Source organism: Pseudopipra pipra, chromosome 5, assembly GCF_036250125.1.
Source record: "Pseudopipra pipra isolate bDixPip1 chromosome 5, bDixPip1.hap1, whole genome shotgun sequence".
Lineage (NCBI taxonomy): Eukaryota > Metazoa > Chordata > Aves > Passeriformes > Pipridae > Pseudopipra > Pseudopipra pipra.
In genome coordinates, this window is record NC_087553.1 from 14,183,909 (window position 1) to 14,198,910 (window position 15,002).

General features: G+C 36.6%; 1 protein-coding gene across 14 annotated transcripts in view; it reads right to left on the reverse strand.

Annotated features, from left to right (window-relative positions):
* Positions 1 to 15,002, reverse strand: part of ERC1 (ELKS/RAB6-interacting/CAST family member 1) — a 273,988-nt gene that overhangs the window by 122,853 nt on the left and 136,133 nt on the right. For all 14 annotated transcript variants that reach the window (XR_010430601.1, XR_010430603.1, XR_010430602.1 and 11 more), the window contains one exon: positions 6,298 to 6,433. Coding sequence is in view for 10 of the 14 variants with exons in the window: in XM_064654578.1 (XP_064510648.1) it covers positions 6,298 to 6,433 (136 nt within the window). In the remaining 4 variants the exon portion in view is untranslated. The remainder of the gene's footprint in view (positions 1 to 6,297; positions 6,434 to 15,002) is intronic.

A 15,002-nucleotide genomic window follows, 5' to 3' on the forward strand; every position in this document is an offset into this window, starting at 1 on the left:
AAGTAACTACTCTCAAGGTCCAATGTGTATGAAAGGTTGTCTTGATGAGCTTCCTTTAAGTAAATGGAGAATTACTGTCTTGCTAAGTCCATCAGGTACACATGTGAAAGTGTAAGAGATGAAAAGGACTAATATTCCTAGGGACAGGACCTCACCTGAGCAGATGCTGCAGGTCTTCCTGTTTGTCAAGATATTTCTCCTACCTTGTCGTGCTTACTTTGTGGCAATCTGTCAGCAAGTCTTCATGCCCTTCCTCAAAATTCAAGTTGTACTTTATGATTTCAACAAAGAAAAGAGAAGAAACCTTCGTTTTTGAGCTAGAAGCTCGTTTTTACGTGCAATACTGTCCTGGTGAGATGGAAATCCAACAGTGCAATTTTTACACAAAAATATAATCTCACAATAGTGCTATCTCATATTATGCACTGATTTTTGGTACTGTGCAGTATCCCTCCACTGTTCAACGAACTAGCATTTCTTTGCAGTCCTGATTCTGTGTTGTTAAATGATAAAAATTATTAAGGCATTAACACTGTAAAAATGACTAAGCCTCTCTTCCATTCGAGAGCACAACAAATGAAGAATACTCGAGTTTTGTCTATAACTACTATATTACGTCACACAGACATAACAAAGTACGAAGTGAGGTTGTCTCTTCACAACCCATGCATTATCTATGTCATAAAAGTAGATGTATCCAGGAATGCTTAGTTATGAATTTTTAATTCCCCCCAAAAAGGCTACAATTCAAATTAATTCCTCCCAGCCTCCCCTCAAGAAACTTCCCCTCACTCTAAGTGATAAAAACAGGTCATTGTTTTGGGAAACTCTCCCAGACATCCAGGCAAGTCAGGAAAAGCTTGCTTGACAAAGGGTTATGACATGATAAGAACAAGATCTGGTTTTTTTTGAAGCATCTGCCAGGGTTAAATATTTGCCTGTATCTACAGTAACTGCAATACACTGTGCTGAAAATCACCACTCTTTAAATACATACAGAATGAAATGTTTGTGGAACACTGCATTTTCTGTAACATATTATAGAAGCTGATGGAAATTAAAATTCCTACTGGAAATATTACATCACTAACAAATCATGATGCATGTTAATGTCTCTACTGCATATGCATATCCTGTTTTCTCATGCATAGCCAGCTGCCACAGAATCTGAGAGAAAGAGCTGGAGGGTAAGTTGATCCCAAAACTACCTACTGGCTACCACTGTGTTTAGCCCCAATAAAATACGAGGAAAAATTTACATACATTTATTCTATTTAGATATTTATGAGGTATGATTGTTCTTTAGAGCCTGTATTTGTTCATACTTGCTGGATTTTCATTAACAAAAGTCCTATATAACACTGAGAGATAGATAGTAAAAAACTGATTCACACAACCTCTGAACTCAGAACCGCATTTAGCTTATCAAGAACATGTAACAATATTAAGTTTTGTCCTATATTATGACTGACAAAAAATCCTTAACCTTCAAAAAAGGCTAACAAAGGTCTTAAAAAAAAGAAGAATTTCACAGTGAATTCATAACCTTTCAGTGATTGATGTCATGAGTTCTGTCCTGGAGGACAGCATCAGGATGACCTAGAATGGAATACAGCATTAAGTGAAGTTATAGCCACTTGTGTAGGTGCTAATGGCACCTAGTCAGCCCAAGGAATACTAATGCCTACAAGGGTGTGCAGCACAGAGAATTATTCAGGGGCAGGGAGGCCAAAACTTCTCCATGATGTAATTAATGTCTAAAAAGTACTGGGAGAGGAAGAGAGAGAAAAAGAACATTTCGATCTCAGTAATTCCCAAAGGTGGATCTGAGCTCAAGGAGAAAACACATCTTTAATATGTCAGACTGTTCCATGGAATAAATCCTGCAGAAGCATATTGGTATTAAAGAATAGACTTCTACCAGGCTGAAATGGAGTAGCTGACGGTTTCCTGGGCCGTAACATGTTGAGCTGTACACTCCACTCATCTGGCAGGCAATACTGTAATCTGATATGGCAGTGGTTTATATGGAAGAGAAATTAGCCAGGAACTCAGCACTTGAAACTCACTTATCCCAGGAAAACACCATTTAACTAGTATAACCAGTTTGCTTCAAAGCTGATGATGTCTAGAAAGTCATTGAGAAAATCCTGAACTTTAGGTTTGGAAAGCTTTACTTTAAATCTAACCGTTTCTTCAGAAGTTTTCTACTCACCATCCAAAAGCAAGTTCACAGATTAATTAGGAAAGCACAGTCTTGCTTTACTAATAGCCAAAACACAACAAAATGTAATTTTCATTATGGCATAGTATAACTGTCAACAGATGAGATGAAAAAACTTCAGCCACCCCACCCTCAAGATTCAATCACACCATGTCAAGAGGAAATTCTTCTGTAATGTGAGACCAGATGTACTGGGCTCCACTTGGGTTTTCAGGCTTTTGAATGTTGACATGGACTGTGTGTACACACTCATAACAAAGAGTTAACCAGAACAGACTGTTTCAGCTGGGAGGGACCTAAAACAATCATCCAGATCAGCCTGGACAATTCAGGGCTGACCAGAACTTAAAGTGTGTTGTCAAGGGCATTGCTCAAATGCCTCCTAAACACTTGGCAGGCTTGGGGCATTGAGGCTGATAATTAATGAATTTAGAATGCTCATTTGTGAGAAGGTATTTGGCTATCTATCCATTTCATTGAGTTTTGCCTGGATCCCAGAAAAAGCGTTATTGAACACAAGTTGCATATTTTTTTAGATTGAAAATTCAGTTCTTTCTATCTAGAAGGATAGTTTTTTCCAATATGATAAAAGAAATATATAATCACAAGAAACAAACAACATATACCTCCATCCATAATACATGAATTAGGAATATATATTAAATTATCTAAATTTGGGTATGGAGAAAGAAAAAAAAAACCCAGTAAGTTCACTTGCTTTTTCCAGTTGTTCATTAAAGCACTCAAATATATTTTACACCGCTTCTGGACGTATAGCTTGTCAGCAGCAATTAGAGATTGATGGATAGCTGCTGCAACACAGATCCAATAGTATACAAGCCATACCACAGATATTCTGAAAATTTATCCTTAAAACTCTGGAAGATGCTAGGGTGACAGAACAAGAAAACATGCATACCCTCTTCCAGATGTCATCTTGAAGTACCCATTCAAATATAAAGAAATTTTAGTAAATGTCACCTTTCTAGGACTAGACAGCATATCAATTCTTTTCACAATAGCCAACCTTTAGCTACTTGAAGCAAAAATTTTCTACTCCAGCCCAACAGTTTGGGGTTTTTTTTATCCTGCTTGTAGACCAGACACTCGTTAACCTCTCAGATCTCTGGAGAGTTGTGGTTTAAGGGAACCCAGGAGGAAAAGGCAAATTTGGAAAGCCATTTATCCATCTCACTAGAATTGAGACATTATGGTTTTCATTCTTCCCCCACTCCCCAAAATACCAAATTTCCATCATCAGAGCTCTCTGAATAAACGAACATTTTGTTACTGGACTCAGGAAGAAAGAAACCACATGCCTGTTAGGGACAGAGAGAGGAGGAGTGGACTGTGTGCTTTGGGAGCGTGTTTATTTGACTGGATTGCAGACGGTCAACCAAAGAACATGCAGATCATATATTTTTAAGCATTTCATAATGTCTTATTATTAATTCCAGCCAAAACCACCAAGACCAAAATTATCTGAAATTGGTGCTTGTGTGTCCTGACCCCAAAGCCAACAATGGTTGCATAAAAAAAAAAAAAATAAAAAAAAATCTATGGTCTTCTCAGGTTTATTTTTTTTTAATCGATTAGAAGGCAGTGAGTGCCCTGTAGAGTCTATAGAGAAGACAGGTCTGCATAACTAACAAATTGAAATGTGGTCCTGGGTAAATTTTACTTCCAGGAAACCAAAACGCTGCAGTCCTTGAGAGAGGGAGACTGTAAGCAGAGGGCTCTTCTAAAGGAAGGAGTTTTTATTGAACCTGTCACTTGTCATTAAACACTCCATATTTTACCTTAGCCTGATATTTTCATTAGAGCATACAGACCTTTTTCATCTGTGAATGAAAGCATTCCCTTCAGCCTTGTGCTGAATATGAGGAAAGGCTCACTAAAAATCGAGCCCACCCAAACAGGACAATTAGGTTCACAAAGGCAGGAAAGGCACTAGGGAAAATCAAGTAACTTTAATACTGTCATAACTTGTACATTTCAATGTTGACTATCACATCACACTTCAATCTTAAATGTTTTCATGCATTTAATAGTGTCTATTTTTAATCTAAAAAATACCTGCACATAATTATATAGGAAGCAACAGACAAGAGTGCAGAATAAAACACAACATAAGTAAAGTAGTAAAAACTACGTACTGCAGTATAGAGATCTCAAATCAGAAAACCTGAATGTAAAAAGGTAAAGATATTCATGCTATTCATAGTTTTATATCTATGATCTCTCTACTGCTTAAAACACTTTATAAGTAAAGAACTGGGTATTGCAAGGACTGCCATACATTCTTAGAGAATTCTGATATAAAGCAGTACCATTTTTGCTTCTCTGTCCATTGCTGTGTGTAGTAGTACAAACACTTTACATAACTTACTGTTTCTAACAAAGAAAGAGTGGTTTTAGTATGCAAACAGGAGCTGGGAGAAAATGTCAGGTTTTTTTCAGTGCATTACATATGCAAAGAAGAAAGAAAAATGAAAAGGGAAAGAATAATTGTGGGGGGGAAAAGCCAGAAAAGAAAGCCATACCTTTTAAAATCTGAAAGTGCTACATAAAAACAAAGATGATGGCCTTGTGGAATAGTGTCATTTGACAAATATCCACATAACTGCAAGGCAAATGTCAAGTACCAGCTATCTTTTCAAACTTAAGATATAGATTTACTCAAATGCGGATTAGAAATCTAACCAAATATTGTATTAGTTTTAGGAATTTTTAAAGACATTTCACTAATACCAGGAGGATTGTGTTATTTAAACTTAGCTGCCACATAACGACAGCCTTGTGAATTGCCATAGCATTACAGCCACAAAACCCATTAGCAGATGTAGAAATCCCACATTCCCGCCTTTTATAAAGGTCTGCAGTTATGAAATCATTTTCATACACTTGGAACTTAACTATTTCAGTTCCCAGGACTGGAACTGAGGGGCAAAACCACAAAATGGTGCATGTGAGAGTATTCCACATGGATACATGTTTCTGTGGTTCTTTCAAAGTTTTAGTTGAAAAAATCCCCCCCAAATCCCACAGAACAGCGTCAAGAAGTATCTGTTTCAATTAAGGAGAGGATTTGCCTTTGCTAGTGAACTCTTAGGATGTATTCTGTGTCTTCATTGGAGATGTATTAAGATATGTAGCTGGTAACAAGAAACAGGTATAACAAAGGAAACTGCAACAACAAAGGAAAATGCCTAGGGTAGGTGCTCTTTAAACATTTAAAAACTAATTCTAAAAGACCTAAAGGTTAGGGTACTGTTTCCATGTTTATTTTCACTCACCAAAAAGAAAGTTATTTTTGTAAATTAATCACAGGCAAAATGTCTATTATCTCCACACTTAGCATTGTGGTATCTTTGCTTTACTTCATGCCAACAGTTTAACATTTTTATGACAGCAACTGAAAATTTACCGTTTGGTAAACCATCTACACCTAATCTCAACGTAGAGGACACGGAGAAATGTTTGACCTGCTTTCATACCGGTGAATTTCTTATGCCTAGGCAGATTTGATGCAGCCAGATAATTCTGTGGGGCAGCAGCATGATATCATTTCAGAGATAACGCAAACTGACTAGTTTGCATATTTGCATATGCAGAATTCATGAGGTAAACAAGGATGAATACACACAGAAAACACGGTTCTCCAGTAACCCCACAACAATTCCAGTTTACTCCAAGAATACTTACTTGGTTATCTTTCATTTACTGAAGAAAAGGCAGCATTATAAGGTAAAACCAGCTGGGAAAACACACAAAACAGCTAAAGAAAAAGGCTGTTAGAAAAGCAGAGAAGAAAGATATGCCACACCAATCTCAACACAGAACTGACAAAATTATTTCAGCAATGCACTTCATAACAGAGTTGACAGTTAAAACAATTTTTTCCTCTTATGAAAATGGAGTAAGATATGAAGGTAACTGAGAGAGGATTTTAAACAATCAGTAACAAATTTCTTAGGTAACAGCTACAAAAACAGATCAGGAGGTACAGCAGAGAGCCAGGTAGCTAAGCCTAGTTGATTGGCCAAATTGCTTTAATTCAATTCCCACGTTACCTGAAGCTGTTGGGAGCTGTCATTAAGGTTATCCTCTCGTCTCCTGGCCTCCTCCAGCATCTGTGCACTCTTCTTTTTCTCCACTTGTTCTTTGTGCTTCAGATTTGCTACTTTCTTATTTTGATCTTTAACTTGCCTGTAAAAAAGAGAAGAGCACTCAGACCATGTTCTGGACCGCACTTCCCATGGCTCCAGCGCTGGGCAGCTGGACCAGGGAAGAGTGGAACCCTCCAGTACCATCACTTCATTTGTAGAAGGTCACCAACACGAAACTCATCCTCAAGCATTACCCTCAACTGTTAATTCAGTCAAAAAAAAAAGCTTCATTTTGCTCATTACTATTAACCTAAACTAGGAAATTTCTGAAACAAATCCCTTAATTATTATTTGGTATAAACTATTAATCAAAAGATGCACCTGTTCCCTTGTGACTATGTGGCAGAAAACTTTTTTCTGTGCTCATACATACATATACACATAGAAACAAAAACATCTAGTAACCTAGTTTGTTTTGGGTACCACTATATCTAATGTGAGGAAAATAGGAGGATCAAAAGGAAAAACTACTGAAACATGACTTAAATATAGAGGACTACCTACATGAACCAGGCAATCTGTCTCCAGAAGTAAAACAATTTCTTCCTCAAGTTCTACTTGTTTTCTAGATATTTTGAGGCATTTCATATCCTTTCTTTTTACAGAAACAAGACACAGCAAGTAAGAACAAAGTATTTCAGAAAGCATGCATAATTTCCTAGTTCACATCTATGAACTATTTTTGATGATCCTGGCAACTACCATTGCCTGCAGACAGGGTTTGGCCTTCCAGGGCATTAAGACACATGGAGTATTGAATCTAATTACAGACTCTTTAATCTCAGCCTCCTGACCACAGAGAACTTAAGTCTAAACTTTTAGTCCAATCAAAACAAAACAGGCAAGCTTTGCTTCCTCAGCCCTTTTCTCTATAATTATATCTGGAGTTTGGATTTTGGAATAAAAGACAGATTCTTTGGTTGCAAGATTTCCCCAAAACATCATGCAAGTAGTAGAGACATCTCTTTAATTTACTGTTTAGAAAACAGAATGATACACCAGCTTCATATCTGGTATGTTACCCACACAGAGAGGGAAGAATGTTTCTTCTGTATTTCAGAAATACTTTTAGAACAGATCACAAACAACCCTACTTTAATATCTTCTTCAGAACTCATAACAAAAGTATGAACAAGAACATATCTCTTTGCACTATATATGTTCAAATTATGTGGCATATGACTAGTCAGTGCTTCGAGTTCTTCCAAAAATACATATGTTCAACACTGGGCTCTGCGTTTTCCAATGTAAGCCAACTGAGGCTGAGAAAATTGCAAAGGCAGCAAGTTTTCCTTGGTGCTAAACAAACTTCTATTAGGATGAAAAAGTGCTGATGGCCTCTGGAGACCAAAAAAAAACTGGAAAGTCCTTTTCTGATGATGTTAAAAAATTATTAGCATCCTTAACTACTCTGCCCAACAGTTACAGCTGATTTGAGTCAGGATGCTCTTTAAACACAACCAGTATAATTGTTAAGTTGTTCTAACCCAGTGCTGCACACTGGCAATGCGTGCATTGCCCAGTTTGAAAGTAGACTTGTTCAGTCATTAAACAACTTATTGGAAATATTATGTTGGCACCAACTCAGCTTATACAATACACAGTTCTATCTGTCCAATAAAATAAACGTAGAAGGTACAGCTAAGTCAGTGCAGAAAATAGAAATGTGTCAGCCCAATACACTCAATTCTGTATGAGAATTTTTATTCAACTTCTAAATTAAAATTAGCAGAATTAATTATTTTTTATAAACTCGCAAAGCCAGATTCATCTATTAGGAAACTGGTCTTTGATTCTCTAATCTATTAGTTAGGTAAGAGACAACAATATTAATAAAGCCAAAACCCTCATCAAAGTATGTCTGAAGTTGATAATCTCCTGAATGGTCCAAAACATTTTAAAACAAAATACATATTTTGAAGAAAGGAATAATTATAAGAATATTATATAATATATACTATTGAGATCCACCTTCTCATGTCTGAACCAAAATTAATGTCTTTCTAATGTATTAGGTAGATATTTTGAGACAAACTCAAGCTTTCATAAACTTAAAACATGGAAGCCTTGAAATGACCTAGTGCTTGTAATACTAATGCTTCAACTAGACCAGCTTGCTCAAAGCCATATTCAAGCTGGCTTTGAATCAACTATGGTGCAAGATACAACTATCACTCCATACCTTTGATGTGAAAAAGCAACAAAAGTTGGGCAATAAACCTTTCAAATTATACAGGTATCTATGGCTTGAGCTAAAATTTCCCCAACTGTTTAACCACACAAAACTGAGAGGGTGACGTGAAACTCCAAACTCCAAATCTATAAACCTAAAAGGCTTGGAGTCAACTGATGCATGAAAGTACATCTCATCCCATCTCAATGCCCATGGTACTAAATGGTAATTCTCACTTTTACAACACTTCATGCAGATAATCGTGTAAAAGGTTCAGCATCTACAAGTCCACAGCCCTTGAACACTTGCACCAAGAAAGTTCTGTGAAACCCTGAAGACTTCATACTGTGATTCTGTAAAGAATGCTCTTTCTTCTCTGCCAGATAACCTTCAGTCTTCAAAGCCAGATTCAAAGAATCCTCTTTTATATATGTGAATCATATTTAGAAATATTTAAATACACACACATATTTTTAATAGCATGAGAACTCAGAAGCTTGCTTAATAGGAATCACCCAACTCACTGTTCAGTAAGATAGTTTTGTTGCTGTTTTAAATACTGCAATACGGGTGTCTGTCAGAGAACAATTTCATCTTCACACCACCACTGCACAATGTGCAGAATTGGACCCCATGCTGAACTGGAACAATAAGATAAAACACAGCAAGTACGTGTCTTAAGTGAGCACGCTGCAACTGGTACATTTTATGAGGACAGATTCAAGAGGAAAATTTTTCATAATATATGTGCACAAGGAAGCTAATTAGGACTGAAGAAAAAAACAAAGCGCTGGAATTCCCATCATTTAGGAGACTCATTTTGTAAACTTAATGTTCTTTTAGCTCTTTTGAATGCAATTGCACATATATATAGCACATAGCCCTATCAAAGGGACAGTAGAGTTTTAAAGAAATCCCTAATCTGTAAGAGTATTTTTATTAAACCAGAAAAAAAACCCACAAGATTAAAGACAGCAAAAAGAGAATGAATTATTTACAATTACGGCAACAGCTTAGAGATTTATGAATGTTTTCTAGAAAGCATTAGTATTTACATGTACAGCAACTGAGCAAACACCAGTTTGCAATGTGCATGCAGAATTCTCATCAAAGAGCAAATGAATTTCTGAGAGATTCAGAGCATTAACCATTACCATAAGTACTTATTCACATTGGAATATCTTTTTAAACTGGGACAACAAAGGGAATGATGGTGATTCTAACAAAAGTTGCTGAGGCAGTTCATGCTCAATGAGACAAAGCTTTAAAGAGGGATGCCACTGGAACCAGCAGAAACAACAACAAAACTACAAAAGCATCTCAGAAGATGTTTATTCTCAGAGTCATTTCAAATCAAATAACAGAAACTGCTCTAGTCATATATGAAAGAAGAAAAATCTAATGAGAATGTTTATTATGTCAAATTACTGTGAAGAATCCCACCCATTTTGGAAATAAAAATTTCTTTTGCATTTTTAATAGCAATTTCCAGATAATCACTTTTTTTGATGTACAGCTCCTAAAAATTTTTGCACTCAAAAGTGGAAACCCTTCTCCATTACTTTGAATTTTTCTCCATTTCACAATGTGTCGTGTCAAGCACTGTTACAACGGGATATATTAGACTAAAGGAATTAGAATCAAATTCATGCTTCTGATTTAAAAATATAAATCCCAAAGTCTTTCAACTAAAGAGAGGCAAAGATTTCCAGAATTAACAATTTCACATGCTTTGATTTTGGGTGTTGAATTTAAGCCATACGCCTGCTGAAAAAGCCCCTAAGATTTCTCAATCTGGACACTGAAAATAGTTGTTAATTTCTATGACTTTTTCTTTAATGAAATAAAGCTGCATCACTTTAAAAAAGCAACACCTTCCCACTTCTCTATGAAATTCTTGAATTTCCAGTGATGAGGGATTAGCCAAACACCATGAGGAATAAAGTCAAATAATCACAATAAGCAATAAAAACTTTCAGATGAGAAGATTTCACACTTTATAATAATTTAAAAACAGGAAGACGAACATAAATAATGGAAGACCAGTGGACCACCAAGCATTCCTGAAAAGTGGAAATGCTACCTGTCAGTCCTTGGGAAGAGTTTTCCTCCCTAATAATACCAACTGGCATACAGGCTCTATTATTTATTAAGGCTTTTATGAAATTATTTTTTCTGCACTAATGTCAATATTTTTTGCATTTTAACACTAATCTCATTATCATTTACTGTAATGCACATCAGCATATATAGCTGCTAATTCTGTAGTGACAGCTATTATCCTCACCTGGTTATCTTTTCTGCCATAACTCTTGTAAAAGAAGAGTTGATAAAAATGTTAACTGAAAATATGCATAAGTGAATTTGAATTTTAATATCACATTTTAATGTATTTTTCCTTCACATTTATGTGCCTAACACACAACAGTGTTTTTACAATAATACAACACAAGTAAACATTTACAACGCTTTTGAACCAGCACAGAAGCTTCCCTTCAATATAAAATGTATACACACATACTGTGTTTCACACAATGCATGCACACACCAGGAAGAAACACCCAGAGCTTGTGCACTGCTATAGAAGCAGCCTATTTTACTAATCTGACTGAGGCACTCAGAAAATATTTCTATGTGTCAGTCAGCCATGTCAGAAAGATGCTTAGCTCCAGCCTTCATTGCTGTAGCATTACCACCACCCACAGGACAGTCCACTGTTGCTGCAGCTGCTAATCCTGATGGACAGAGGAACTTCAGTCTCTTTAAAGCACACTTTGCTCCTCAACACAAGTTACAACTGACAACAATAGCCAGCATTACTGGAAAAACCTGCATGGGAAACTGTATGCAATGAACTAATACATTATTTAGCTTAAAATTGCCAGTGTGTCTTGTGTGATGAAATTAGATTTTACAATGTATAGTATAGAATCATAAATATTTCAAGTCGGCAGGGACCTGTAAGGATCACCAAGTCCACCTCCATGCTTGTTGCATGACTACTTAAAACTAAACTATATGGACTAAGAGCATCATCCAGACACTCCTTGAAATCTGTCAGGCTTGGTGCTGTGACCACTTCCCTGAGTAGCCTGTTCCAGTGCCCAATCACCTCACAGCAAAGAGCCTGTTCCTAATGTCCAACTTGAACTTCCTCTGATGTGGCTTCATTCCACTTCCCCATGTCCTATTGCTGGTCACCAGAGAGAGGAGATCAGCACCTCCACTGCCCTCCTTGAGGAAGGTGATATCATTGCATAAGATCTCAAAGCACTTTGTAGTCCTAAGAGACACAGAGAAGTAAAGACCACAAAACAGTAATTCAGGTCAGAGTACAAAACATGCTATAATAGGAAAAAATTACAGAAGGAGATGCTGGAAGGCAGGAAACAACCTGCTAAGTTGTCCAGACCTTTATTAGCAGTCTTGTTTTTAATGATTAGATGGGTGAGAGAACCAGGAAATTTTTACTGGAAATAAATTAACGACATCAACACAATGGGATGCCTGTGATCTGAGCTGGACTGATGTAACCTCACAGGACAGCGTCCAACTGAATACATTTACCCCACAATTTCCTTTATAATTTCTTTGTTTTTAAGGTCTGGTCTGCCCACACAAAATATTTTAGCTGGCTATATCGTTAAACATAACTTAGGAATTTAAAAGATAATAAACGCAGTGACACAGCTGAGTTGTTTGGGGGTTTTGCGTTTTGTTTTTGGTTTCTTTGTAGGTTTGGTACGCAGAAAATATTTACATTCTGGGACATGTAACAGAAGGAAACCAAAGAGAAACTCTTCCCAAAAATGCTACTTTGTTTTGAAAATCAGAAGAAAACCTGATCTGAAAGGTTTTGCTTTGGCTTTCAGTTCCTCAAAACTCACCTGCCCTTACCAGTGGTTAGTCACCAAACCATGGAGAATAAAGGTAGTGTTTGGAAGGCCTAATTGCAGGAAGGTAAATAAGTGATCAAGGAAACAGCACTGACCACATCACAGTCCCATCACCACAACTGGGTGCCTGATTGGCACTAAGTTCCTTATCTTATGCACTGAAAAAATAGGATCAGGGGAATGACACACTGCTGAAGATCTACATGGAATTCTGTATGGGTGGGTTTATTTTTTTTTACAACAGTAAGCACTATTTGGGCCTTTCTCTTTGCTTTATTGGGCTGTATCTAGCAATCCCAGCTTCCTAACAATCCCTAAACACTGTAATAACGCCAAAAAAATGGTGCACTTATTTACCAACTAAAAGAAACAATAATTTCATTATGGTTTACAAAGAGCTTGGTTAAATATTACCGCCTCTGTTGCACTCTGCATCCAAGCTAAAAGACCAATCACCATAGTTACAGTGAGCTGTTTTTGTTCAGCACTCAGTTACCTCTTCTGCCTGAGAACTTCTCCCAAAATCTCTCATCATTTTGTTACACTGCTCCTTGCTGTTCTGTGCCATTTATATGACAAGGTAACATATGCCAATGAAAATATTAACAGACCTTGAAAATTTAACTGTTCTGCTGTATATGAGTCAAGTTGTCCCACGGTGGCTTTAAGAGATGGGGGGTAGACTTCATTTCCTGAGGCCAGGAAACTTTGACTTTTAAAAACAAAATATGTGTTCAGGTCAGCACTGGAGGAGGCAAGGGATGAAGATTAGAAAGCTGTGGGAAACTAGCTTATCCCAAATTTCAGGAACATTAGCCTAACAGTGTCTGAATCAAGAGGTGCTGAAGTCGAAGACTAGAAGCAGATCTCAAATTTACACTGGTCACTGTCATTCTTCAGTATTAAGAATTATCTGCACAATATCAATGCACACTTCTTGATGCAGTCAGCACATTAGCCAGCACATCTCTCACTCCAGTTAAAACAACATGAAGATTTTCTTCCAAAAAACAGCTGATGGGAATAGATGGGAAGGAGGACCACATGTCATATGAATCTAAAAACTCAGTATAATAAAAATGTTATCCAAACCCTCCTATAATTTAGAAACACCTCAGAAAAGAAACCTATCACTTGAATCATTACCAATGCATAAAGTTGATCAAGTAATAAGGTGTCACAAGTTATGAATGCTCCAAGGGATGTTTCATGAGGCAAGTCCTAACTGGAAACAGCTACCAGCCTGCACTACAGATAACTGCACCAAGGTACTACCCTTAAACATAACTTCTTTATGAGTAATTAAAGGCCTTCAACCTCAGTTTCAAGCTTCTCTGAGAATAAATCTGTTAATGGTCAAATGCAACCACCTCCTACATTTTGCCATACAATGCAAAGCTACAAGTTAATACAGTTTCAAATAAAGTTTTTCTCTTCTGGTATTAATATCTGATTCAGTGTAGCAGAAGACTAAGAAATATGATCAAAACCACACAGACTTAATCTGAATGCTACAGATGCTTGCCCTGTGAAATTTTATTTCTCAGTGATCAGTAGGGAACACACATTAATGGAAAAACTTTACTTCATGGTAAGCAAAATGATGCAGCATCAAGAGTCAGCGAATTTAGAGATAAGTACATCATAAATACATTAACAGAAAAAGAAATCTAACCAAGGATGAAATGTCTCGAATGCATGCTCCAAGTACTATCAAACTAAACTATTTCAGAGAAAAGAAACCTTTTCCCTTCAATCTCTTAATTGAACAAAACCAGAATTAACCAGGCTGCTCTCCTGTCATGAGGGTAGCAGCCCAGCTACACACAAACAGCGGTAAAGTCAAATGTTGTTGTCTGAGTATTCCTCAAAAAAAAAAAAAGAAAGAAAATTGCCTTAATCAACTGGCTAAAATCGAGGGATTAACTGCAGAGATTAACAGAAGTGTCTTTGTTTTAGTGCAGCAAGTACATATCAAACTAAAGCAAACCAAAGGTTCACTTCCAGACAGGGCCAGATACAACACATTAAACCCTCTAAACACTTCAGGTAAACATTTTTAGCACCTCATGTTTTCACTAATCTCTAATTCCAGTTTTGTAGATAAAATCCATTACACCTACTCATTCCTCTAATGTGCAGCTAAAGAAACACTAGTAAAACTAATGTGCAGCTTCCCAACTATTTAAATTCTCAGCACCTACTTACCAGCAAGCAAGCTTTGTAATGAAAATAATGAATATGTTACCATAATTTCATAACTGATGTTAAATTTGAAATCAGACTGCAGAGATTAAATATCAAATTAATTATATGTCAAGTTTGATAACTATTTCTGAAAGCCAACAGCAATTGAACTAGAAAATAAACCTTTAACCTTAAAACCTGGCAACTTTTAGTTTTTATTGAAGTTGGGACCATTAAAAGTACAAACTTCAGGTGAACTCCGAAATAAATCTGGGAAATAATGATATGGGTATTCCTTTGTTAAGAAAAATACTTTAAGGACCTTAATAAAAGCATTCAGTAGTTCAACAAAT